The 26,381-nt window shown below is 39.0% G+C and overlaps 1 protein-coding gene across 3 annotated transcripts; it reads right to left on the minus strand.

The window, feature by feature from the left end:
• Positions 1–1,681: 1,681 nt before the first annotated feature.
• Positions 1,682–26,381, minus strand: ZBTB44 (zinc finger and BTB domain containing 44). Of its 3 annotated transcripts, XR_014493214.1 has the most exons (7): positions 26,029–26,381; positions 16,984–18,041; positions 11,330–11,414; positions 9,607–9,770; positions 8,487–8,787; positions 6,361–7,068; positions 1,682–6,241 (listed from the first exon to the last, which is right to left on the minus strand). XR_014493214.1 is itself a non-coding variant. In XM_083368796.1 (6 exons), exons 2-6 carry the CDS (start codon positions 17,999–18,001, stop codon positions 6,783–6,785), a joined length of 1,854 nt encoding a protein of 617 aa, XP_083224922.1. In that variant the 5' UTR covers positions 18,002–18,041; positions 26,029–26,381; the 3' UTR covers positions 1,682–6,782. The 3 variants fall into 3 exon arrangements, 2 of the variants coding, with proteins under 2 accessions (XP_083224922.1, XP_083224923.1); XM_083368796.1 differs by having other exon boundaries at positions 1,682–7,068; XM_083368797.1 differs by lacking the exon at positions 1,682–6,241 and having other exon boundaries at positions 6,871–7,068; positions 8,704–8,787.

The raw sequence follows: 26,381 nt of genomic DNA on the forward strand, positions 1-26,381 counted from the left end.
TTGCCAACTTATTGGAAGGTGTGTGTGTGTGTGCGCGCGCGGCATTAAAAGCACTTCGTGGCCGGGCTGTGCTTATGTGCTTGTCTAAATCAGCTGCTTAAGTCTGATGATTGTTCTTGCTGACAAGCTTTCAAGCATCTTGGCTGCATGTGGAGGACATGTGCTTTCGATGGGCTCAGAGAATACTGGACCGTTATTAAATCTTGGGGTGGTGGGAGAGAGAGGCCAAGGGGGAGAAAGGTATCCCCGGGGGATGATTTACAGGCGGCTCTGGAATCTCAGGACAGAACAAGCTCATCTCTTCAGAGCTTTCTGGCTGTTTAAAATCTGGACTAATTAAATGAGACCAAGGGTCACTGATTGGAGCTCACAGACTTAAAAGCTGGCCCTTGGGACGGGGTGAAAGCCCCCATTTTGACAGTATTGCCATGATGGGGTCACTTAGAAAGGCTAAATGTAGATTTGTTTGTTTGACTTTCATCCCATCTTTTATTACTGTTTAGAAATAACTCAAGGTGACAAACATGCCTAATATGCCTTTCTCCTCCTATTTTCCTCACAATAAACACCACCTGTGAGATAGGTTGGGCTGACAGAGTGATTGGCCCAAAGTCACCCAGCCAGCTTTCATACCCAAGGTGGGACTAGAACTCACTGTCTCCTGGTGGCTGGTCCAAAGTCACCCAGCCAGCTTTCATACCCAAGGTGGGACTAGAATTCACTTTCTCCTGGTGACTGGCCCAAAGTCACCCAGCCAGCTTTCATACCCAAAGTGGGACTAGAACTCACTTTCTCCTGGTGACTGGCCCAAAGTCACCCAGCCAGCTTTCATACCCAAGGTGGGACTAGAAATCACTGTCTCCTGGTGATTGGCCCAAAGTCACCCAATAGGCTTTCATGCCTAAAGTGGGAGTAAATTCTGAGATATGTTTACTCCAAAAGAGTAAAAGGAGACTGCACAAAACTGTTGCTGCATAGTCCAATTCTGTGTATGTTTACTCAGAAGCAAGCAAGTTGTTTCCTGGTTCCTTTGAATCAATGTTGAATCCTGGCTACAGCCTGGACCAGTCCCTGTATATTTCTGAGCAAGGTTTTTCAGAAATGGTTGTCATTGCTTCCTTCCCGGGGCTAAGAAAAAGTGACTGGCCCAAGGTCACCCAGGTGGCTTCATGACAAAACTGGGGCTAAAGTCGAGGTCTGTGTTTCTAGCCTCTGATGCTTCAGCCACTACATCAAAATGGCTCTTTGGGGACTAAGTACCACAAAGAGATGCTAATTTGGATAATCTGACAATCCAAATGGAGCCCTTGACCCAAGAACTCTATTGAAGGTTTTCAAGCCATCTGTAGAGGAAGCAGAACACATATTTGCTTTTTTAGGCCTATCGTAGATATGTAATTTCACTTCTTATTCACCCTGAAAACTTGCCCAGCCAGGAGTTCAGTGTTTCTCAACCTTAGCAACATCATGCTGGCTGGGGAATTCTGGGAGATGAAATCCACACATCTTAAAGTTGCCAAGGTTGAGAAACATGATTTAGCACAATGACAGGCTGGCAATGCCATAAATCTCCTTGCAAATACAAGAATTTTCCACCCTTATGGGAAGCCTAAGAACTCCTTTTTGTTCCTGAAAATCAGCTGTGACATGACAAAGAAATAATACTGCAGGACAGAAATGCTTACTCCGTAAAACATTAATGTTTTAATGAAAAATCTTAGCATTGTGTTTCTATCCAAAGACACTCAAAACTAGTTTTTCTTCCTGCTCAATTTTGTCTTATAATGGGATCAATCGCTTTTTTAAAATTTTTGAAGGCTTTTTTTTAAAGTTTAAACAACCAGGCTAGCAAAAAAAGGTACCCAATACGTATTCATCTTATATCAAACAAGCTAATATTTCAGTACAAGGTAACTATACATAATATATACATTACACAGAGAATCACAAAAGCAAACACTACAGGCTCAGAACAAATCTTGAAAAAACCATGATATTCACATTGATTACAAGAACTCTAAAAATGATTGTAACAGTGAAACGGCACTTTAGTTTACAAAAAGTCACAAAAATATATATATATATATATATAGCCACCAAGAACTATGGGTTCCTTAAAAATACTAATAGCCAGATATAGTATATAAAATGTAAAGTGTATTTCAACATTTAAAAAAAAACCCAAAACATTTGTCTTCCCATTAAGTCAATCAACATGCTAAGAAGCTTAGCCGTGGTCAGCACAGACGGGGTGGGGGGAGAAATGTTTTGAATGAGATGTGGCTGGTGACCAAGGACTGGCACGGTTAAAGGGGAAAGTAGGCAAAGTCTCATGCTACAACGGCCCTTTAGGAAATGATTCAGTCTTCTAACGACAGCTTCATCTCCTCCCCTTTACGGGTTTTGTAACAGCCCAGAGACAAGAGAGGCCTGCAGATGTTGGGCCAGGAAATACACTCTCTAGGGCTGTAGTCAGAAAAACCAGCAACACGCAGCATTACAGAGCAAATTAAACAACAGTGCCAACCATTTCCGAGGTCCCCAAACACTCCAGAAAAAGCAGCTGGAATACACTGATACAATATGGAGAATTTAAAGAAAAAGAACCAACTTTTAAAAAGGGCGCATTTTGCATTTTTAAAAATAATTGCATCTTTTAACATACCAATTGTATTCTTTGATCAGCCTGCCTACTTGCCAGCCAATGATAACTTGCAAAGTATGGTAGGACCTAAGCACTATTTTTTTTTAAAAAAAAAAAACCATGGTCTGAGATCGGTGACTGAACAATATTTCATTTTGCCTTTATTAGAATCTGAAAAGTAAGGCTTGTCGTCAGCAGAAAAGCAGCAAGCAAGAAAGGAAAAAAGCTTGTTTGCATTTAATGCCATTCAAATACTCCTGGTTGCCATGTTCTGTAGACTTTAAGATGCCAGATTTAGCCCTCTGCCATCTTCAGGCTGGTGAGAAAAAAAAATCAGTAACCCCCTCTCCCCACAAAAGAAAAGCAAACAAACAGGCCAACGCCATTATTCAAAATTTTGCATTATTAAAAAAATACAATTTTAATCTCTTTGGGGACCTGGGGCCTAGGGACTATAGCTTTATAAAATATAATATATATATTTATGTATTTTGCTACACCGGCACTGGTTACTTTAAAAAAAAATTCACATTTACGCTTTCCAGACAAATGATAAGTGCCCAAACTAGAACTATTCTTAAAGACATTAACTGTTGTATTTGCATTAGAACCGGGAGCGTAAAATTGGTCAGTCTGAGGAAAGAGATTAACTGATTTAAAAAAAAAACCCCATAGTTATAAGAAGCTGGTGATAGCATATTTGCAATCCAAAAATGGATGTTTTATAACAGCTTGAAGAAAATATGGAATCGTCTGCCATAAACACATTCTTTTCTATTCTCCTTTTGTCCCATGAGAGAAGTCAGAAAATAGGACTAAACAATATAAATCCCTTTTCCAAACTGAATTTGGGAACAGATGCTTTCCATGGGGATATAAGTCTTTCTCCCAATTCATTGGTACAAAAGCTTGAATTGCATATTTTCACTTTGGGAACACCACACTATAGATGGATAACCTGAATAGACAAAGCACATATCCTAGCAACTTTAAAGGAACATGTCACCTAAATTATGGATACTATCCTGTTTTATTAGTAATCATCAGTTACTAACAGGCACTGTCCACAAATAGGAAAACAAACCCCTCTAGTGTCTTGAAAAATAGAAAAGCTTAAATCAAGACAAGTTCTATTCCATGAAAATCCAGACAGCTTCTTAAGTTCACTACTGAGCTATTTGGAAGCTGTTACATGAAACGTTCTCTCCAAGGAAGACAGTAGCGATACCTGGACGGGATGCAAAGGTTCTACCTGAAAATTCAGATTGGAATAGGAAGGGGAAAATCACCCATAACAGATTGATTACGAGTGTGTTGCTAAGGAGAGGAGCATAATTTGCTGCCACGGCTGGCCAGGATCCAAATGCTCAGGGCCTAAGCAACATTCCCGTGAGTTGGGAAGAGTTTGCAACGCAGCTTACTTAAAATAGGCTGTTCAGAGAAGCAGGGTTTACATGTTCAAGTTAAAGGTGTGCGTTGCTGCCGAAGACTTGATACGCCTCTGCTTTCAGACTCTGAATACTTTCCTTCTTGCATGCTTCCTTTTGACCGCTGCTAACTAAAGTATGTCTGTCATCTTGGCTACCTTCACATGTGGAGTCAAAGGGGAGAAACTTGAAAAATGGCTTCGCTTACCGACAGACAGGTAGCGCTGCAGATCAGAAATACCGATGTAAGGAAAGGTTTCTCTTTGAGGGTGAGAGAAAAGTGAACTAATCCCCAGATGGATTGAAGCTTTATAAAATCCCGAAAATATATCAGGATACAGATTTTTTTTTGTGCTATAATGTAACACAGTAGGACAGGAATTACATAAATGTTTACACCTTTGTGTAAGGCAAAATGTACCTTTGACATTTCAGAAAGCCAACCTTGCTTTGGTGTTATTTTCAAAAAGCAGTCGATTTTTGAAATGTATTTTAAATATACATCATGTGCCTGAGCATATACCAAATATACAATCTACACTACCAAATTGCTCTCCATTACTGATCTTATAGGAGGTAAAATGCACTGTGTAGGTCACAAAACGTCTCTGTGGGTCAGAGTTAGATAACCTCACAATTCTTCCTAGACTGATTGTAAAGTCTATTATATTAAAGGGATTCGTTTCCTATTCCGTTTAGATCTGAGGTAACCAATTTGCAAGCCTCAGAGCCCCTTTCTTATTATTTATTGTATTTATTTTAGATTCATCTATTCTGCTTGGAACCCAGTTAATATGTCAGTGTGATTCCCCCACTCTTCAAAAAGTTGTGTATTTTAATTTAAATGTTAAGACAACTCTCTCAATGAAATGTGTGACTAAATAGATTTATCCGGCATATATGGAAGAAATAGTTTAATAATTACTAGATGAGTAAAATCACGGTATGTATAGTGTAGCCAATGTCTTCTTTTCTGATATGAGTTTTAATTTACTTAATAAATATTCTGAAACATTTTATCCTGAAAATATCCCTTACTAAAAACTTTTTATTTACCAATCTGGAAGAGTGACTTAATCTTTTTATTAAAATTCATTGGAAGAAAAATCTATGCCTATCTCATAAAATACTTTAAATTTAATCTTTATTAATAATTATATCAAGCCCTTTAAGAAGTTGCAGAGAAGTGCAGGAAGTAGTCTCCTTGGATTTGGTGGATTTACTAATTAAAAAAAAAATTCTTTGAAACTATTACTTTCAAAGCTTCCCACAAACCTCATTCACCACTGCGCAAATATCAGTGCTTTTACAGTTATTTAAACATTTCCCCCTTTTATTGTGTTCTATGATATTCTTAGTCTGGTAACATGAAATTCAAATTATTTATGTTCCCCTCTTAAATCTTATCCTTAAAAAAATAAAGATGGTTTAAACAAACCCAAATAGAGGGGAATAAAATATTACATATAGTTTTTAGACTTACTAATAAGATGCTGGCAACAAAGCCAAAATTGCTGGCCTGTAAATGCCCTTTGTTGCCTTTAGAATCCTTTTAGGGGAAAATAATAATTTGGTCATTGTTTGCTGGACCTGTGCTTGAAGTCAGAGTAATGGCTTTTATGAAACCAGCTTGGCAAGGGTATATAAACAATTTAGAATAGGAACATTTTATCATTGCAAACAGGTCTTTTGTAAACAACTCTCACTGATTTGAAACTCAGCCTCTAAAGGAAAATAAATGGCTCGTTTTACTAAAAAAACAAACAAACCCCAGGCTAATAAAATTGCAGTAAATAGCACACATTCAGGCATAACTTGAAAAGAGCACATTAATGCGCCAAAGGTGTTTCTGACTTTTGTAAACTCACTTCTCACTATACTTTTCTAGCATCCCAACTTGGTAAATGTGAATCAGGATTTCTTGACGGCTTTGACTTCTGAAAATGAAGTTTTTGGATAAGGCCATTTGCATGAGAAGATTCTAAAAAAGCATGGCCAGCGCAGGTGAGTATAACTGCACAGCCTCCGCCCCACCTGTTTGCCAAAGCCAATGAATCATCCGGTTTTAAAAATGTGCATGCAAAAGAACTGAAAGACTAAAAGTGATTCCTTCTAACAACAGCAACAACAAAAATCAAACATCTACAACAGGGGTCCTCAACCTTGGCAACTTTAAGACTTGTGGACTTCAAGTCCCAGAATTCCTCAGCCAGCTGGCTGAGGAATTCTGGGACTTGAAGTCCACAAGTCTTAAAGTTGCCAAGGTTGAGGATCCCTGATCCACGACACTAGTTATTTAACTGCTTGACCTGGAAACTGTAGTCAAACCAAATCTTCAACAGCCATCAATACCGTTTTCCTTAACGAGAGGTGCCGCGAAATTAGGATGGCAAACCAGTGTCAAAAGTTATTAGGCCTCATTTTAGACTTGGTGTGTGCTTGGCTGCTCTTTGAATTTAACCGTCTTATTCTGACCAACCCTTTCCTCTGCATTTTAAAATGCTTCCCGTACAAGGTGTGAAGAATAGTGTGACGCTTGTTGCAGTTTAGAGCTTTCAACAGCATTAGCTTATCAAGTGGAAAGGGGTACATTCACTCCACCCCTCCTGAAAATTAAATTAAAATGTACAAGACCAAAACACAGGCACTTTCCAAGAAGACAAAAAAAAAACAACCAAAAAAAAACAACCCCCCGAAACCAAACTTTTGACTTATTCGATAGTGATAGACGAGAGCCCGGCGGCCTTCGGGAGCTCCTCTTGGCTGGCCTCGGCGCTTGAGAGGGTTTTTGGTTGCTCCGGCAGGTCTTCTTCCTTTTCTAACAGCCCACCCAGAGGCCCCAACGGGAAAGTGCTTTCACAATTCTGGGTCGACGAGACCTGCGAAATAACCGGCATCTGGACCGAAGAGCTGCTTTCAAATCCATGCTCTCCTAGCTCGTACTGGCCAAGAGTCTCTTCATGTTCTTGGTTTAAGTAGTCTGGTACTAGGAAGTCACTGGAAAGGGGGAGAAAGGTTGGGAAGCAAGAGGTTATTTGGTCAGCAAGACACAGCTGGATGCTAACTGCAGCATTACAGCTAAGCGAAGGGTATCTGTTTGGCCAAGAAATGAGAACTGCTCGATTTAAACAGAAGCACAATCTTAGCAATTTGATGCCTGTTCGGTTTACGTGGCATATACTGTATATATGAACGACTTTAAAGCTTCTGGGCCAACCAACCGAAAGCCTCCGTCGCAAAAGAATAAACTGAAGGTTGGGTGGCAACTTAACACAAAGCTGATAAAAATTTAAAGAAGACAAAGAAAAGTGTCTGCAGGGAACTTTTCTACGACTGGCAGGTCTTTCAGTTCTGCTGAGCCTAGTCCAAGTAAAATAAAGCAGTTCTGAGGTTCTGCTTTCAAAGGACCCAACACCTACGAAGGTCAATGTGGCTTGGGCTCTTTCTTTCTAAAACTGGTCTAACTGCCTGTTTCAGCTTAGCTGCCTCTCATTCTCCTCCATCGAGAAGGATTTAAGGATAAGTAAGGCTTTTTCAAACCGTACTCTGGCTGCTTCATTGCTTTTGAATGCAGTTATTACACAGCAATTGTGAAAAGAAAAGCAAGGAAAGATGATTATTGCCAGGAAAGCTACATTTTTTCCCCACCTTGGACAGGAAAATAAGTTATTAATGCAAAGCAGCTTATTTTTTTTGATTACCCGAAATCCGTATCTATACTGACAGATAAATGTTATATTTCAAAACACTGACACAACGCAGGGCCACGACTGCAACATGGTATTCTCTAAATGTGCTGGGCTCCTTAAGTTTCCGACCAACTGGCCTTAACCCAAGTTGGCTGTAGATTGTACAAAATGGAATCCAGCACATCTTGAAGGTGCCATGCTGGACAAGACTTGAGTACCGCCTGGGACCGTGATAAACCTGGCGACCTGACAGAAAAAGATACTACAGGTCGCCGTGAGATAGTACAGGTAGTCCTTGACTTACAATTACATTTGGGACCAGAATTTCCTTTGCTAAGCAAGTCACGCCAGATTCTACGACTCTTTTACAGCTTTGTTAAGCAAACCATTGCAGCTGTTAAGCAATTCACACGGTCATTAAGCAAATCGGGCTTTCCCCATTGACTTTGCTTGTCAGACATCAATGGGGAAGGTTGCAAATGTTGATCACCTGACCCCAGGACTGTAAGACCCTTGTAAATACATGCTGAATGTCAAGCACCCAAATTTTGACCACGTAACCCTGGGGGTGGTGCAATGGTCCAAAGTATGAGGACCAGTTGTTACTGTTATCAATGCTGGTCGCTAAATGAATGATCGTAAGCCAAGGACTACTCATATAGAAGAGGGGTTAGGAAAAAAACAAAGTTGCCCTAACAGTTTCTTTTTTCTTTTGGTGCACCTCACCTGCTCTGGAAGTAGTTTGCTAGCTCTGACGCTTCATGGTTCAGACTCCTCAGATGAACGATTAAATTTCCAGAGTTGGTGAACATGGCGCCACATGTTTTGCACTCGTAAATCCGAGGCTTGCGGATAATGTGCCGGGAAACCCGCATGTGGTGTTTATATTCCCCGAAGGAAGTGAAAGTGGCACTACATATCTGGCACCGGAAACAGCGTTTACCTTCGTGCTTCAGGCGATGCATCTTAAGCGAGTAAGCCCGGGTGAACTTTTTCCCACAGCGGTCGCACTGAAATGGTTTAATGCCTGGGGAAAGAATAAGCGGAAAATCTTCACCACTGAACAGCATCGGGAATAAAATTCCAGCCCCTCCTAATGGCAACGTGTCAGCCTATTTACACCGAGGCTGCGTAAACTTCTAAAAACAAGAGGATAACTCGGTCAAAACCTTCGAGCACTGGATGCCATTTCCCCAGAACTAAGTATTTAAATCTCTGAATTGAATATCAAGTAAGATAATAAGACCGTTCTCTTATTAAATTTCTGAAATTTGCAGGAAACCAAGATTCAAGTATTCAACAGAATAAGAGAGATACATAAAGACTAAAACCAGGTCTGATGTATTTGTTACCATGTTTTTATTTCTAGAAAAAACTCATGTGAAGCATTCTGCTTTCCAGTTTAAATTCTCAGGCTTCCAGAAATCAAAGCTGATTTCTCCTTCCATTTAATTGCATTCTTGCAGTAGGAGCCATATACAGCCATACATTGCTTCAAAACATTCAGGTCGTCCTCATTTAGCAACTACAATTGGGACCAGCAACCTGGTCCTTAAGCAAAGGGATCTCTAAGTGAAAGTGCAACTGTACTCACAATCTGACTTTGCAGAGCCATGAAGCTATACCTGTTTACTGTCACTGAATGAGGCAGTTGCTAAATGAGGACTCCTTCTATAGGAGGCATGTCAAACTGCCGGCCCATGAGCCGGATGCGTCACGCCGAAACCACGCCCACCCCATTGCCAATGGGGGAAAAGTCACGTGATGTTGCGAGTTTGACATGCCTGCTCTACGGGCTCTTGTTCAAATTAAACCTTTGGGAAGTGGACCCACCAGATATCCTTACCTGAGTGGATGAGCATGTGCTGTTTTAAGTTCTGAATGCGGGTGAATCGAACCCCACAAGTTGGACATTGAAAAGGTCTGTCAGGACCATTTGGGCTAGGTCTCTCTGTGCTACTGGTTGTAGGAGCAATATAGAGCTGGTAAGGGTATTGGACATTCTCCAGTCTGAAGAAGCAAATAACAACTCTTTTAGTAGCAGATCAAGAGGGAAAAGGTCAAGTGTACAAAATACAACACAAATGCATTTCAAAAAGACAATGATGATGATGTTAGGATCAAAGACAAAGAATTGGGGATCACAAAGTATCAAGATCTGAAAAATGCAGCTGAAAGATTATGGGTGGCAGTGGTGGTTCCAGGGGTTACTGGTACACTGGATGCCGTACCATGAGATCTTGGGTGGCACTTAGAAAATCTGAGCATTGACAAATTTTCCATCTATCAGTTGCAAAAGGTCACACTGCTTGGACCCACACACTACACCTATACATATGACACCCTAGGTTCTTGGGAAAAACTTAAATGTGTTTGAAGGCCAACATCAATTAAAGAACTGGCAGTTGTGACATCTTGTTGTGAAGTGGTAACAATACAACAAAAACTAAGTCTATTAAACTACCGTATATTAAAAGACTGAAATTCTGAATGATTGGAAAAGGTAATTTTAAATGAAGTCTTGAGAAAAGAGGTGGGCCAGGGTATGAAAATAAAGTGTTGCAATCATTTCAACAGTTGATACTTGAATATTAAACTGGTGTACATTTGGAAAGGTCAGAAATCTTTTGTGGGCACGTTTATATAGTAACACCTATTCCAGGAAATGCTTTTTAAGCAATCCAGGTGCTGCATAAGTGTGTTAGGCTTTTAATTTCGGTTTTTTAAGAGCCACTTATTGGCCACATCAAAGTTTTTAATATGTTAAACTTCTTCCACCTCTGAATCATTTTGGTAGGTATTCACTATTTTTAAAAAGTATGCATCTACTTGACTGAAAGCATCTCCCTAATGTGGACTATATAAAGGCCCAGATTTACTGTTCTGCTAATCCCCACTTTAACCACTCTGCAACGTATCCACATGGTGTATGCGTAAAAACAGAACGTGAAAAGGAACTTAGGTTGTGGGGTGCTTGATGCTCTCTGAACTTCGATGCCTGCAAGAAAACAACAAAATCAGAGACCATCAAAGACTCGACAGTTCAACCCTACAAATATTCTTTTCTGTTGGAAGTTAGGTTGTCAGAAACAGTGACTGACTCAAGGTGACCTAGGAAACTCTGTCTCAAGTAGTACCACAGCTTGAAAATTCCTTGTTCTGCTTAGGGATGTAAAATCTAAAAAAATAATAAAAAAATAGCCTGATGACAGGCAGTATGGATAGTGAACATTGGAACGTGTGTTCATGAACCTCATATCTTTGATCTCATGACTGGCTACTGGCTCTGAATTCCACCTGTTTAGAAAACCGTGCATTTTTCCAAGGATGGTTAAATTCAAAGGAGATCCGTCATGTTTATCACCATCTTAGATGACTCAATGCAGCAATCTATCCACAAGGATCTGGTTCAGGTATTATACATCACTTTCCTCCAGCCCGACACACTGTCCCTATGTCATGGTAGCATGGCCAACTACTCTACTGGCTGGAAATTCTAGGACCCCTAATAGGGACAAAATGAAGACGGTTGTTCTGCAGAATGTTTTGTGTACTATATTTATACGTACCGGTCATCATCTTCCACATGGATATTCCCACCAGAGGTACTCTGGAGTGATGGTAATCCTTCAGTGACACCTTCATCTATTGAACCTAGGGGCAGTTAAATAAACCATACCCATTAAGTTACACTTTAGTTGGAACCATAGCAACGTTTTTTCACATCCGCCTCACAATTCTTTCACGGACCACAAGGCATCTTGCTGCCATAGTTAAGAATTCTGTTAATACCTAATAGGATAACGATGTAAAGCAATCGGCATAAATTATAATAAATTTGGCCTATTTGGATTCAGGAGATTTTCCAGTTGGAAAAAGGCTGAGATACACATTAAGTGGAGGCAGGACTGTGATTACAAAGCCAGTTTATTGTTTAAACAATGGCCAGGGAAGGAGGTAAAACAGGCTAAACGCTACAGTGCACAGAGGCAGAAACAAACAGCTGCAAAGCTCACATTCTTCCTGGTAACTTTTCCCCAGTATTGGTGACAGATTTGTGTTGCTTATCTCTCAGTACACCCCAAAGAGCCCTAACTGAAGCAGAGTCTGCCTAAAGCAAAATTAATGGAAAACACAAAAATCTGCTGTCAGTTAAGATCTGCAGCATTCATTAGTATTGTGTTTCCACTCCTCTGTACTGAAGCCGTTTCAAAACTGTACCATCAGGAAGGGTGAAAAGATGCAGGAGGGAGATTTGTTAAATGTGGTTAGATTATTAGAGAAACTGCAAGCTCTTCAAGACTCCCTCAATATAGTACAGCCTAGGAAGCCTTTTACTTTCATTTCCTTTACTGGAAACCGTATTCCAAAGCAGATTATTATTTTGGATGCTGAGTGTGTGATATCTTAAACCTGTCTGGGAGAGACAGCTCTACTGCTATTTCTGAGGAATCAGGCAGGACTTGAGTGATTTGTTATTAACTCATGGCTACAAACAGAACTATAAGTCCCACTTAATTAACTGGAATTTATTTCTCAGTCACTATGATCACGATCAGTATTAGGCTACTTATATTGTCTGGAATTGCTAAAATAACTTGTCTTTAAAAATTGAAAGCTGCTGTGACCTGAATATGAAAAACCATTAGGGCCGGTAAGATTGCTTTTAGTGTTTGACATCTACGAAACTCGCATCAATTTAAGGCACTGACTTCTGTTTAACTGTAATATGCTGTGTTTTTCCATCAATATCTTACTGCTTTAGAAAACAATGAGGGAAAGAAAGGCCCATTGTTTAGTAATGAGACAAATGTCTCCTAAACATGATTGTGGGTTCCAGTTCCAGGCGGCTTCATTTAACGGATTCTCAAAAGACACAATTGGAAGGATCCTTGTGCCAGACCCTGGGAAGCTACTGCTGGTTACAGCAGACCATATTAGATTTTTATTTTTTTTAAAAAAAGGCTTTTTTGAGCCAAACATGAATCCCAATCACTACATAGTCAAGACCATTTAATTTCTGTTACCAACAATGCTCTCCTCCATGATTTTTTTTAACCTCTCAGTTTAACCTTGAATCTTGAATTTTCTGGTGGTTCAATTCATGGACTTTTCTGAACTTCACTTAGATCAGGGGTAGGCAACCTTGGCTCTTTTATGACACGTGGACTTCAACTCCCAGAATTCCTGAGTCAGCTATGCTGACTCAGGAATTCTGGGAGTTGAAGTCCACGAGTCATAAAAGAGCCAAGGTTGCCTACCCCTGACTTAGATGCTGCTACATGAATCAAAAGCCTTATAGCATAAGGCATATATGTTGGTGTATTATATTTTAAACATTAAGTTTACTTTCAAAGTTGATTGAAAATGACTAGACCGTATAGGTAGATCTCCAGTTGCACTCAAAACAGTATTTATAAAGTCTTAGCAGACATTATCATATGACTTTTAATTATGTGTAAATGAGATGCCAGCACAATATGCTGCAAGAGAATGTGGATGGAGATATACTTTCAAATTATGAAACCTGAGTCGGAAGGCACTATATAAGTCAGCAGGTCTAACCTTCTCCTAAATGATGGCGGACAAATGAAAACATCTGAACAAATGACAATCTAGAGGTTATACTGGTAAAGGCATTCTATTTAATGTAACATAATGAATATAAAGTGCATCCTAGTGGTGACTAAAATTCCCAGTGCATTGACTGACAAGCTGATGGGGGATTTTTTTTTCTGTTCATGCATCTATGTAGTAGAGCAAAATAAACCCAATCACTTTTTTCCTCTCTAATAAGTGTAGTATTTGAAACATTTGTATGCATCAAATAAAAAGGGCTTAAATGTCCTACAAAAGATAGAAATAAACCAACCCATGGTAGAGCATCCCTAAACGGATCAGAAGTGGAGGAAAATTAAACTTGGGATGCTAGATTCTTACTGCAGCTATAAAATACTGCTGGCAAAGGAGTCCTTTTCATCAATGATCCTTTTTTTAATGCAACCAGCAATTTGTCGAAAACTATTTGATATCCCAGGAAACTGTCAACACTGGAACTCATATCGCTTTTAAATTCCTGCATCTTCAGACAAAATAATACAAAGTTATTATGAACAAAGGAGCATGAAAATTAAACATTGTGTTTGTCCCAGCTCTGTATTGATAACTTTGCAGCTGGAACCCCATTGCTCCCTTTGAACTTCACGCAAATGAGAAAATTCAGATGGCATCCCTATGCATGGCCAAAGCCTTCATTCTTTTTCTGCACATTCAGCCAAACTGATCAGAAAAGATGCACAGTAACATTTTGTTCACTGCCCTACCTATGTAACATAAAAATGCCAAGTGTCTTGGATTTTTAATCAATACCGATGGTCCTCTAACCATATGGAGGATTTTTTTAAAAAAATAGTAACAAACATAATGGGTCTGAGATGTTTAGTGAAATGGTCTGTTTTGATAAGGAAAGATATTTGGGCAAATACATTTGAAATATATGCCTGATTTCCTTACTTTGGGACACCATATTAGTTTTAAGATACTATGTAAACTATATATTCAACAATATCAGTGTATTAAATAATCCTTTGACTGTTTAGAAATTAAAAATGTTTCTGTTGATAAATAGCACTTAGGAAAGTTTTTGTTTACTGTGAGAACATAGTTCCAAACTTTTGCTTAACAAATTAACTTCGTTTAAAAAGATATGATAGAACATTGAGCTGCATAGATGCATTTATGCAATCATTTCCTCGTTTGTATATTTATTAATGCACTGAGGTTTAAGAGAAAAAAAACTTCAAGGAGATGGCTATTATGTTTTAATCACCCAACAAGAAATTCTATTTTATATGCCAACTTTTATTTTTTTTAAAAAGTGATGCCAAGTGCTATTTTTAAAGGATCACTTACTGACAACACTTAAATGATTTAATAAATCAGATTATTATTTATAAGTTTATTACCTGTATTATGTATAAATAAAGCAAAATGAAAATCATCAAAATTGTTTTGGTTTTATAAACATGCTGCATTAAAATATTGTGCATTATTTTATATAAATTGTTTTCATTATTTGACAAACACTTTCTGATCTATTGTAAATCACAAAGCAACAATGGAAATCAGTGTTTTAATCAGAAACAAAAGAAATTTGCTCTTTAATGGATTTCTATTTGCATCTTCTCACCTTTTCTACTCTAGAAATGACTATCATACTTTAAAAAATTACTGCAATATACCTCTGAATGAGGATGCAGTGATGTAAATAATCATTATACAAGACACGGTCCTCAACATTTCTGGCCTGGTAAGTTCATTTGATATTTTGAGAAATGCTGTGGATGCTCTGGTAACAGATCTACCCAGTCAAGACTCCATTTTATATCTGTCATCTTTCCAGACAGGCACATACACAAAACTGGGGAGCAGATACCTATCATTTTGTTTTCTATAATTGTTTTAAGAAGTGCATTCCAAGACCGTAGACACCTATAGAAATTAAAAATGAAGCCGAGACTGGCCCTTAGTGTTCTATTTTTTAAATTAAAATATTCCTTTAAAGCAAAATGTCAGGCAGGGCAACGAGAGGGCATAATTGGTGCCCTAGGGAAATTGCCTCAGGCAGGGCAATTTCTAGCACTTCATGTTCAAAACCTCCAAAATAGGCTTGGCGATCAGGGTAGTTCCTAAGAAAACCATCATGAAACTGAACGAGTAGGAAAAATATAGCAAAGCATTGAATACTAAATTATGCTCCAGATCACTGGGGTTTCTTTGGGACATTCATAGGACAACCTGAATCAGAATTGGAAGATATCTTCTTCATAGGATAATTTAATTCGACTCCTTCTCATTCAGCTATAATAGCAAGAAAAATACCACAATCAAGGAAGACAAGTGATTAAAAAAGAAGCAGGATTAAAACACATGCACATACAACAATTCTTGCCGGGTAAAATGGGGAACGTGTGCAGGGCAAGCACGAGTTTCATTGTCACAAGATGTCCTTATCCTCGATGTATGTCTAGGGCACTTGTATAGCTTTCCAGGAGAGTCTGCGAGAGGTTTTCTTAAACTTAAAAACCACACTTTCCCTCCTAGCAATTGATTTTAGCCATTTGTTTCCTTGACAAGTCATTAAAAGGGCCTTGTCCTTATTTCACACAATTAAGTCTATGTTATTCTGCTCCAATAATGAATCTGTATGACTAACCACATGTCACTGGAAATTTATTTCCTGAACTCCCGTTTCCATGTGCTGAACAGTATGGATTGGATTACATTAGCCTGCTAAACTAGCTTTCTTCCAAGGGCTGTAGGAAAACAAATTTTGCCTTTCTTATTAATTGACAAAACTGCACTTTCACATTTCTGGCAGTTTAGATACACCTTAAAAACCATTCACATTTGTTGTTCCTTTTATTCAAAAACTCACAACTGCTCACTCAAAAAAAAAAAGGCACAACCATTTAATTTGAACTGAAATGACACCAATATCCATTGTGAACATAACAGCTATTCAAAATATGATGTAAAAAACAGCAATATAATTATACTGAGGCATTGCTACTACAACTATTTCCTCCTTCCTCAAAGCAGCAATGAAACTGAACCGCTTTGTTCTAGCTGTTTTCTTCTTGGAAGTTTCAGAGTAGAAGGAATAACTCTTCTCCTCTTGCTGTGCAAAGCGTAATAACTTGCCAGGAAATAAGGCCCACTGACTTAATAGAACTTCTGGTGTAGATTAGTATGGTTTATTACTTTTAACTGTTTTTCAACAGCAAGTATCTAAAAAAATAGCTTGTGAGAAATGTTTAATATATCACAAATCAAAGCAATTATTTCTGTGCATGGCCCATAAAGTTTAAAGTTGCAAGAAAGGAGATTCAATACCTCTGGACTAGGTGAATTTGACAAATCATTTTGTCTGAAATACAGTGAAAACGGTCATCTTTATATAGTGCTTTTTTTGTAACAGAAAAAGGTGCCGGAACTCACACGTCATACAACCCGCCTTGCCTACCCTACAAGGTTCCATCCAAAAAAGGTGCCGGAACTCCGTTCTGAGCGTTCTATGAGAAAAAAAAAGCCCTGTCTTTATACAACTTTTACAAGATACGGTCTTGGTATTTCTTGTGAACCGCTTGTGAACTCAGAATGAACCTAAAAATGGAAGCTCTAATGAAACAATGAAAACACACATAGATTTAAGGGATTCTACCTATAGATGACGACTGTGGACTGATCAAAAGGTCCTCCTGAACTTGTTCACTTCCAGGGACTGTCTGCTGATCACTCAAAGAACTTTGGGATGCACTAACAGGCTGAGACACTTCCTCGTGTACTTCTTCATCACTCAACCTTTCCACTTTTACACGCACATCTTCTTCAATCACCAGGGGTGAGCTGGTTTTTGTGCTCTCACACGTCATATACTCAGAAATTCTTCTAGATGCTTCAGATGGGCCAGGCACTTCTAGAGTCCGAGAACTTTCTACTTGCTTCACCTTTTCTGACTGGAGCCTTCGGTCAATTCCAAAAGGGAAAGTCCAAGGAAAAGCTAAGGAAGAGTCCACAGGATGACTTCTACTCTCTGCGTAGGAAGCTGAAGTAGTCAAAACTTGTGGGGAGTTTGTCTGGTTGTTACATTTAAGTGGACTTTCCGGGGACATTACAATATAGCTTTTACGCTTCCGACGCGATTCTCGGCAGACAGGAATGGTTCTTTCTACCACACTGCATTCCGAGGAAACCGGAGAAAGACTGCCATCCCGTGATGTAAAATTGCAGTTTGCACTGTTTTCCTGGCCTGTATCTAGCACCTTTTCTTGCTGACTACTGGGGGTGTTCCATAAAATACTTGACTTCATAAACTCAGAACAGGTGCTAGCAACACTGAACATTTGCATATAGCTAGCAGCAGCCAAGACGTCAATAATGTTTTCAGTGTTAATAGACAATGTTGCTGTGTAGGCGTATTCCAGAAGAGGCAAAAAGCCAGTCACTGTCACGTGATGCAAGTCAAGTACGCTCTGGCCATCATCTTCTGCTTGGCCAACCAATTTGGAACGGAAGAAGTCACTGCATGCGGCCAGGACTACCTTGTGTGCTCTGAAGATTTTATCTTGGACACGAATGGTGATGTCACAGAAATGTCCATCATTACGTAGCATGTTCAGCTTTCCAAGCATCTCCTGGCTGTGAGCTGGGGAACTGTGGGTAAATGTTTTGACGCCCATTTTACTTGTATACTTACTGCGACAAATATTCAAAATGGACCTAGAAAAGACAAAAAAGGGAAGATTTTTCAGCTATGTAATTATGCAAAAAAGCTAAAATATGGGAATTTATCACATAACATGTCATTAATATGTGCTTATTTAAATAATGTTTCTGTGTTTGTTAGCTTGGTGAAAATATATTGCTTGTTTGTCAATTATTTCAAACAAGGCATAAAAGACTGAATTGTTGTATTTGTGTCAATGAAAAATAAAGGCTGTATGAATCATCCTTATTAACAAAAACCTGCTTAACTAAAGATGTGAATGCTTCTTCCCCATCTTCCTTTGATTCTATGTCAGAATCACTGCTTGATGTATTCTCTGAACTAGGCCAAACTGGAGTGAGTTTAAACCAGGGGTCTTCAAACTTGGCCCTTTTATGACTTGTGGACTTCAATTCCCAGAATTCCTCAGTCAGCGTGCCTGGCTGAGGAATTCTGGGAGTTGAAGTCCACAAGTCATAAAAGGGCCAAGTATGAAGACCCCTGGGTTTAAACAATGGTAAAAACTAATCTAAGTAAACTTTCAAGAGATTGCAAGTAGTACAAATATTGTAATCAAATCTAGTCCAGCCTATGGTTTGCCCCTTGTATGATTTTTACAGGAAGATGAAATAAAATTTTACATTTCCTGCAGTCAAATTATTCTTGGTAATTACTTGTTATTCCACTGCAATAGGAATTTTAACATAATTATGATCCAAACATTATTCATAGTGTACAACTGTGCTTGCAGGAAAGTTTAGAAAAATATAACATATAATTATTCGAAACTTGAGTTGTAATAGTTAAATGCTGATATATAATATTCTGGACAATTTTGGTTCACAAAGACTTTTATTACCATACATTGTAAGAAGCTCAGACCTTGTTAAGTCCACAGCTTCAGATCCTTAATTAATCATGTAGATTAGAATACAAACTAACATAGACTCAAGAATAATTAATCCTGTCAGAGTTCACTTGCCTATTAAATAATTGGTTAAACTTCAGTGCAAATCTGAAAAAAAAATTACTCTTCAATAATTTCAGAAGATGAAGAAGACACTATATGTCAAAAGTATTTGCAGTCATCTTTTTGACATAATAAAATCACATGAGGTGAGTCAATAATATTTTCAAGTGTTAAGAATGTAATTGCTCCATCTGATACTGCTGCTGCTTTCAGTAATACTTATGCATTTCTAAATATAGTAGAACTTTCTCCTTACACTAAAGTGGGCATTTAAGGTCACTTTCTTAAGATGATCTTATCTGAAAGATAATGAGTAGGCATGACTGATCATGTTTTTAAAGCTATACAATCCTAGATAAGTCCTGGGGTGGGGGTTTATTGCTTATATGTGTTACATGTCTGCATAATATACAGTCTATTGAAGTCAGATGAATTTAATATATCTGTGTATACCCAAATATAGTTAAGATATGGTTGGGATACTCAAAACAGTAAAGAGTAAAGTGTAAAAGGCAGGCTATAATCACATACATAGCACATACCAAATGATACCCATTGAGGTCAGCAAGTCTCGCAAGCAAATCCCAGGCATATTTATTTACATAATCCTGCCTTGATTTTTGCTACATATTTCTTACAGGAACCCAGTGCTTGATTTCCAATTAACATTTACTGTATTTTCATTTTAAAAGTCCATACTGCAATAAATACAAGGTTTGCCAAATATTGTACATCTATCATCCAATACTCACATTAAACAATAATGAAACATTCTGCACTTATTTGTACATACACTGAATTACATCAAGTAGGTTACTTTGTTAGCAATTACATGAAGTAACTTTCTAACCATTAATGTTGCCCCTTTTAAATTTTTGACCCAAACAATACTTCTCCCATACCAATCCATCTCTCATCCCCCAGTCTGGCTAAACTTAATTGTTCAAGGTATGTATGTTTTAGCTAATCCATCAACTTCTACTGACATAAGTTACTTCTGTAAAAGGAACTGACTTTCAGGAATTCTGTTCAAGTTTAAACAAGACAAGCATTTGGTACTGCTCTCGCCCTTTCTACACTGATTTAACTTTACAATGAGTTAATTGTCTGAATGGAACTGTATATTAAATGTTTTTAGATAGTTCATCTCAAACAAAAAAATTGCTTGCCATTCAGGATTAACACGGTTAGGCCAGCATAAATTCAACTCTTTTGAAAATGCTGTAAATTCAAAACCAATATGCAACTGCTGCTGGGGGAAAAATAAGATCAATACACGAAGATAATGATTACATAAGCAAATTTATCTAGGTTCTGTGCTTATATGTTCCCACAGCAGTAGCCAATCTTTTTTCTTCTTTGCTCTACCCTATAGAAAACACACAGTGCTAATCAACCATTTTTATTTACTGAAGCTACTTCTATTTACTGAAGGAATTTATCACAAAGCTGTGCAAAACAACATATAGGCATTCCTGAATTTTCAAAAGTTACTTGATTAATGCTCAGAGATCATCCTGTTTTACTTTACATGCATCTAGAAACAAGCACTAAAAATTCTGTATTCTCTAATTCCCTATTGCTATTGCTGTGTAACCTGATTAAAAACAAAAACTAGTTACCTTTAAGTATGTGGCCTCTAGGAAGGCGAACAAATTGAAAGAAAAAAGGTACAAGTGATAACCACCAGAAATTAAACTTTAAATGTGACATATTCAAGGTGTTTAAAGGTCAAATGGGGTTATTTTTAATTGAAGATAACAATAGTAATCTAAATAGAAATAACTGAAAATTGTCATATTTATTTATTTTATTTAATTTTATTTATATACCGCCCTTCTCCCGAAGGACTCAGGGCGGTGAACAGGGCAAATGTATAAAATACAAAAAATACAAAAGTTAAAAGGAATTAAACATAATGCCCAAGGTAAAAAACAATAAATACAAATATTAAAAACAATAAAAAACCCAACCCATCCCCCATCAGGCCAAGAAAGCCTGCATAGCTATATCTTGCTTGGTAACAAGGAATTTGCTACAAATTCAGTATATTAAATCATAATTAGAAATAAAAATGTTCAGGAAAAGTCTGTTTTTTTCTTGCAGAGATCAGTAGCTGCACTATTAAGTAACTATTTGCTGCAGTAATTGCCTGGCCTAAGCAAGTAGCTTATCTGATAGAGGTAATTCTTTATTTCAGTTTAATTCAGTTGCCTTTCTACCTTCTGCACTGTACATATATGGACAAAAACTTTTTGCAGAAATGGATAGGAATGTGTTATTCTGTCATTTATTCTCTCACTCTGCAAATAAAAAGTTTTATCGTCGCTATGCAAAACTCTGGAGTACTAAATACCTACTACTGGATTTCACTAGAAGTCAGATTTCAGTTAAAAGGCAGTAAGGCAATTAAATCAAATACTTAATGCATATCTAACTACCCACCTATTTAATCTAATCATCAAGAACGAAGAGTACAATTGATCTCTTGAATTCTTGCTAAGGACATCTAGAATAACTTTAAGTATATATTATGAACAAGGTAGATCTTCAGAATAACTCAACTATTTAACTGTTATTCAAACTTCATTTGTAGTATGATAAAAGTGCATTTAAATAATATTTCTGTATTACGAGTTCAAGTGTTCAAATAACTTAATGTGCATGATGTAACTGTCTCCCTTAAAGAATCCTTTGAAGTTAATGTGGACAACTGGTGTTAAGAGTTGCCTACATGCACCCTAAAGTTTGTACAATCAGATGTAAAGGACTATATGTGTTTGTGTGAAGTCAAGTGAGTGGAGAGAAAGAAGCTTAACCATTTGTTCCAGTCTACTTTTACCTCTTTACTGCTGTTGATGTTAAAATGCTAAAAAGATGCTCGAAACCTTAAGATTCCATGATAGATTTATCTCAAAATAGGCTAACAGTACATTCTGCTTTAGCAACCATTCTCAAAGAACTCTATGATCAGCCATAGAGTACTTTCATAGCAGCTGCCAGAAAATCTGCTCAAACTTCTCAAGGAGGCCCATTAACAACTGCATTTTAATGTGTTGGGCGGGGGTAGTCATGCACAGAAATGGCAAATCCTCATAACAGGCCTTTAAGGCTAAGGCTGCTCTAAAGGCAGTCAGTATAGTTCCTCTATTCTAGAAAGAATTTGAGGTCGAACGTGTGGCTTGCTTAAGGCCACCTAGGGAGAATATAAGAAAAATGAGATTTAAAAAGTTAAGGATTTCCTGGTTTATAGCTTCCTGTCTTTAGCCAGTATGCTGTCCAATACATTTATTTCTTTGCTTATTCTTCTTCCCTGCATTTAACATATTTTTAAACCAGAAGGATTTTGGCTTGAAGACAGATACTATTCAAATCCTTAAAATAATTATGATTATTAGACATAATTTTGTCTCGTAACTATATTTTAGTCAAATCTAGTCTGTGAAGGAGTGGCGAGGACAAAAATATAGCATTTTTCTTTCTTGGAATAAGAGTAATGATCCTCTCTTGTATAGAAGAAAAGCATTTAGCTTACAGAGTAAACCAAACATGAATTGAGACTCTTTCAAAAAAAGTTTTGTCAAGATCCATTACCATACATAAATTAAATCATTTATAAAAAGAAAACTATTCCAATAGTCAAAAGTACTCCATACTATATTTACTCATTATATCAGATTATTCTAATCTACAGTGATAAACTAAATCAAATCCTGTCAATTTTGACATACTACTTTTATCAAATACAATACTGAGTAAACTTTGCAAGCTTGAAAGTAAAGTTAAAAATCATAGAGCAAGAACAAAAAAGTGGGGATATAAACTCTGAATCTATTAGTCAATTAAACTTTCACCTGCCTAATACTATTCCATCTTCTAAAGCCATGCGGCCCTTGGTCTTTCAGTTAGAATCAATCACCCACTGAATTCTTAGCTAATTTTATTACTTGAAAATGTGTCTTTACTTACAAAGGATTATACTTTTAAAGAGAAAACAATTTCCCTCCCTTTTAGCCAATTCATACAATATTCAGTTTGCTATAATTGTCTTCTGCTTCAAAACATGACATATATTTTAGGCCACCTCTGATGCATCCTTGAAAAAAGACAAAGTAAATAAAGAACAGTTTTAATGTGGGTATTCTTTTTGACAATAATATTGTGTTAAGCAATAAGTGATGCTGGAGTATCACCAACAGGGGATTAATATGCTATGATTAACAAATCCATGACTCTTTAGCATTAACAATTTTTTATCCTTCTGCTGTGAATGTTGTAGCCACTATGAGTCCAACAGATTCAACAGAATACACATCTAATAAATAAGCCTAAATCAACAATAATTTAAAACACCTTATGGCTGTGAATACTGAATCAATGCCTACAAAACAAAACACGAATAGTACATTTTTTTCTTGTTTTGTTCAGCAAGCATGCAAATAAGTGTGTACATTTATATCCTGTCTATTAGAACAGATCTACTGGACAAACCCTTTTGCTAGAATGAAGTGCACAAGTAACCTGTTGCCTTTTCATAGGAACAACTCATTATTCTGAGATCATAACAAAAATAAGTATTTACAGTCAGATTTTAAGCAAAAAGTGATATGCCCTGATGATGGGTATGAGCCTGATTTTTACGCAATAAGTTGTGGCATAGTTTGTTTGCTTTAGCTTAACACATGGGAAAATATCATTTTTGGCTGATGTGTGTACTCAGACGGTTGTGAGTGCCCTTACAAATTAACTTCCTTAAGGGAGTTCAAAGGACAGCCAACCATGATACTGCATGGATATGCCCAAATAGTTTCCTTGGAAACAATAAAGAAATGGTTCTCCTCTCCAGCAATGTTTTCTCAACTTCCCAGTCCAGCTGAAAATGCTTGAACCTGAGTCTCTCCCTGAAGTACTGATCAAGTCTGACCCTGCTTAGTTTTTGACATCAGCCAAAGTGGTTTTTCTATTGACAAAACACCTGTCATGGTGATTTCTGGCCATGGTAAATTTCATCAGGAGGGAAGCTAGTGCAATCATGTGTACAGTACTCTCCCTGCTGATGTTCTACCATGCCAGGTTATCTGATTGTGAATTCTGAATCAATGGCACAAAACAAAATGCCAGGAGACAACAGATTTTTTTCCTTGTTCACTGGCATGAAAATAAGTATATTAGTTTATATCCTGTCCACTCTATTAGAACAGAACTAACCTCTTGGCTAGAGTGAAGTGCACTGGTAAACTGCTGCCTTTTGTAGGGACAAGTAATTATTTCATTATTTTTTACTTTTTACTAAACTGGTTAGTGCATCTTCAAACACAGCATTAGACTGCCTGTTTTTATGTTCCAATAGCACAGACTATTGTGAACCACAAAGCATTCTTGAAAAGAGGAAGATGGTAGCTCCTTGTTTTGTTTTAACTTAAAAAATTCTAAGAGCCCCATAAATTTAAGCAGGTTACAGATCCGTCATCACTGAAAATGAACAAGGCCTGCATTCTGGACCAGCAAGGGTGACTTAGGTCAGCGTAACGAAAATCAACAATCCCCCCCACACAAATGTGCCATCAGAAAAACCAAGCAAACCAATCAACAGAAGACCAAAAATGAAGGGCTGAGCAAGACATACCTGCTGACCAAAACAACAGGTTTGGGGGAAGGGAGAAATCAAAATGAAGCCAAAACATGTAGGGATGGACTCTTTTCAACGGCACCAACGGCGTCTTCTACCTGTACATTGTTTTCCTTGCAAAAAATAGACGACAACCCTGAAAAAGGGGCAAATCGGAAAGAGATTCCCCAAGGACACACACACAGAAAAAAAATCGTCACCTTTGTTACTCAGCGCAACCCCAAGACAACCCTGCCATGACACGAAACCTTAAAAGGGGCAGCTTCCTGACCCAAAGGGCTGTTGTCCCTTAGAATCAAGGAGGCAACGGTCCCTCTCCATATCGTGCGCCACTGACAAACGTATCCATTATTACAGTGTTTCCCAACCTTAGGAATTTGAAGATGCGTGGACTTCAACTCCCAGAATTCTGGGAGTTGAAGTCCACGCATCTTCAAGTTCCTAAGGTTGGGAAACGCTGCCTTATTATACCTCGAAAGGCATAATTGGGGAAAACCTCCCCAGACCAGGGAGACAGACCTACTTTTGGCAGCTTAACCTCCGTTTTTTGGGGGGCAGGGCGGCGGGGGGGGGGAGCCACAGACGACATCGAGGCCTTTCCCAACCTTGAAACTTCCTGAAAAACCCCCCTCCTCACTTTGGTGTATGTATATATATTTCCTATATTTTTTTTAATTTTAATTCCATTTATATCCCGCCCTTCTCCGAAGACTCAGGGCGGCTTACAAGCTTAGCAGTAGCCTTCATTCTATGTATATGCCTGCTTATTAGGGCCTTCACACACACCCCAAGCGGCATTATTACAAAGTCAGCTTAATTGCCCCCCACAATCTGGGTCCTCATTTTACCTACCTGGGAAGGATGGAAGGCTGAGTCAACCTTGAGCCTGGTGGGACTCGAACCTGCGCTAATGGCAGGCAGCTGGTGTTCCTTAAGGAGGCCTTAGCCCACTGCTCCACCAAGGCCAGGGGTAGGCAACCTCGGCTCTTTTATGACTCGTGGACTTCAACTCCCAGAATTCCTGAGCCAGCCAAGCTGGCTCAGGAATTCTGGGAGTTGAAGTCCACGAGTCATAAAAGAGCCGAGGTTGCCTACCCCTGACCAAGGCTATAGGAGAGGGAAACCCCCCCCCAATGGTTAATGAAACAATTAATGGCAACACTGTTGCAAAAGCCGCACCTGAGCAATCCCAGGGCGGGCGGCGGGGGGGGGTTGTTAAGAGACAGGCCCCCCCGCCGTGCCCTGGGACGACCTCGGGCATCAGTGAGGACGGAGCGCCACAGGGGAGCCGAGGCCGGGATGCTCCGAGAAGGGGCGGGGCCAAGGGGCGGGGCCTAGGCTCCCCTCTCTCTCTCTCTCTCTCTCTCCCCCTCCCTCCCTCGTCCCCCTCAGCCTCCATTACCTGCTCTTGGCGAGGTCCTCCTTTTCCCCGCCGGCCGAGAGCGGGAGAGACGAGGGGGGTTAAGCCGGTCGGTAAACAAGCGCCAAGGCCCAGCTTCTCCCTCTCCGGGCCCCGTCCCGGCTCCTCAGCTCGGCCCACGCAGGGCCATGGCGGCCGCCCCCGACGCGGCTTCTTTCTGCTGAGGGGAGGGGGGAGGGGAAGGAAAGGAAAGGAAGGGGGGGCCCGCGAAGGAGGAGAAGGGGGTCCCGCGCGACGCAGGCGCTCTGGCGGCCTGGGCGAAGGGAGGGGGAGGGCGGGGAAGGACGGCGGCAGCGCGGGGCCGCTGGAGGGCTGCGCGCGCGGGGCCCAGGCGC

The sequence above is a fragment of the Vipera ursinii genome (genome assembly GCF_947247035.1).
Source record: "Vipera ursinii genome assembly, chromosome: 8".
Lineage (NCBI taxonomy): Eukaryota > Metazoa > Chordata > Lepidosauria > Squamata > Viperidae > Vipera > Vipera ursinii.

Excerpts from the sequence above, each read along its gene's own strand:
- ZBTB44 (XM_083368796.1), bottom strand. The coding sequence starts at position 18,001 with ATGGGCGTCAAAACATTTACCCACAGTTCCCCAGCTCACAGCCAGGAG. Across the intron at positions 9,771-11,329 it reads CATGTGGAAGATGATGACCG|ACTGGAGAATGTCCAATACC; the intron begins GTACGTATAAAT and ends TTGCTTCTTCAG. Across the intron at positions 8,788-9,606 it reads GCACATGCTCATCCACTCAG|GCATTAAACCATTTCAGTGC; the intron begins GTAAGGATATCT and ends TTCTTTCCCCAG.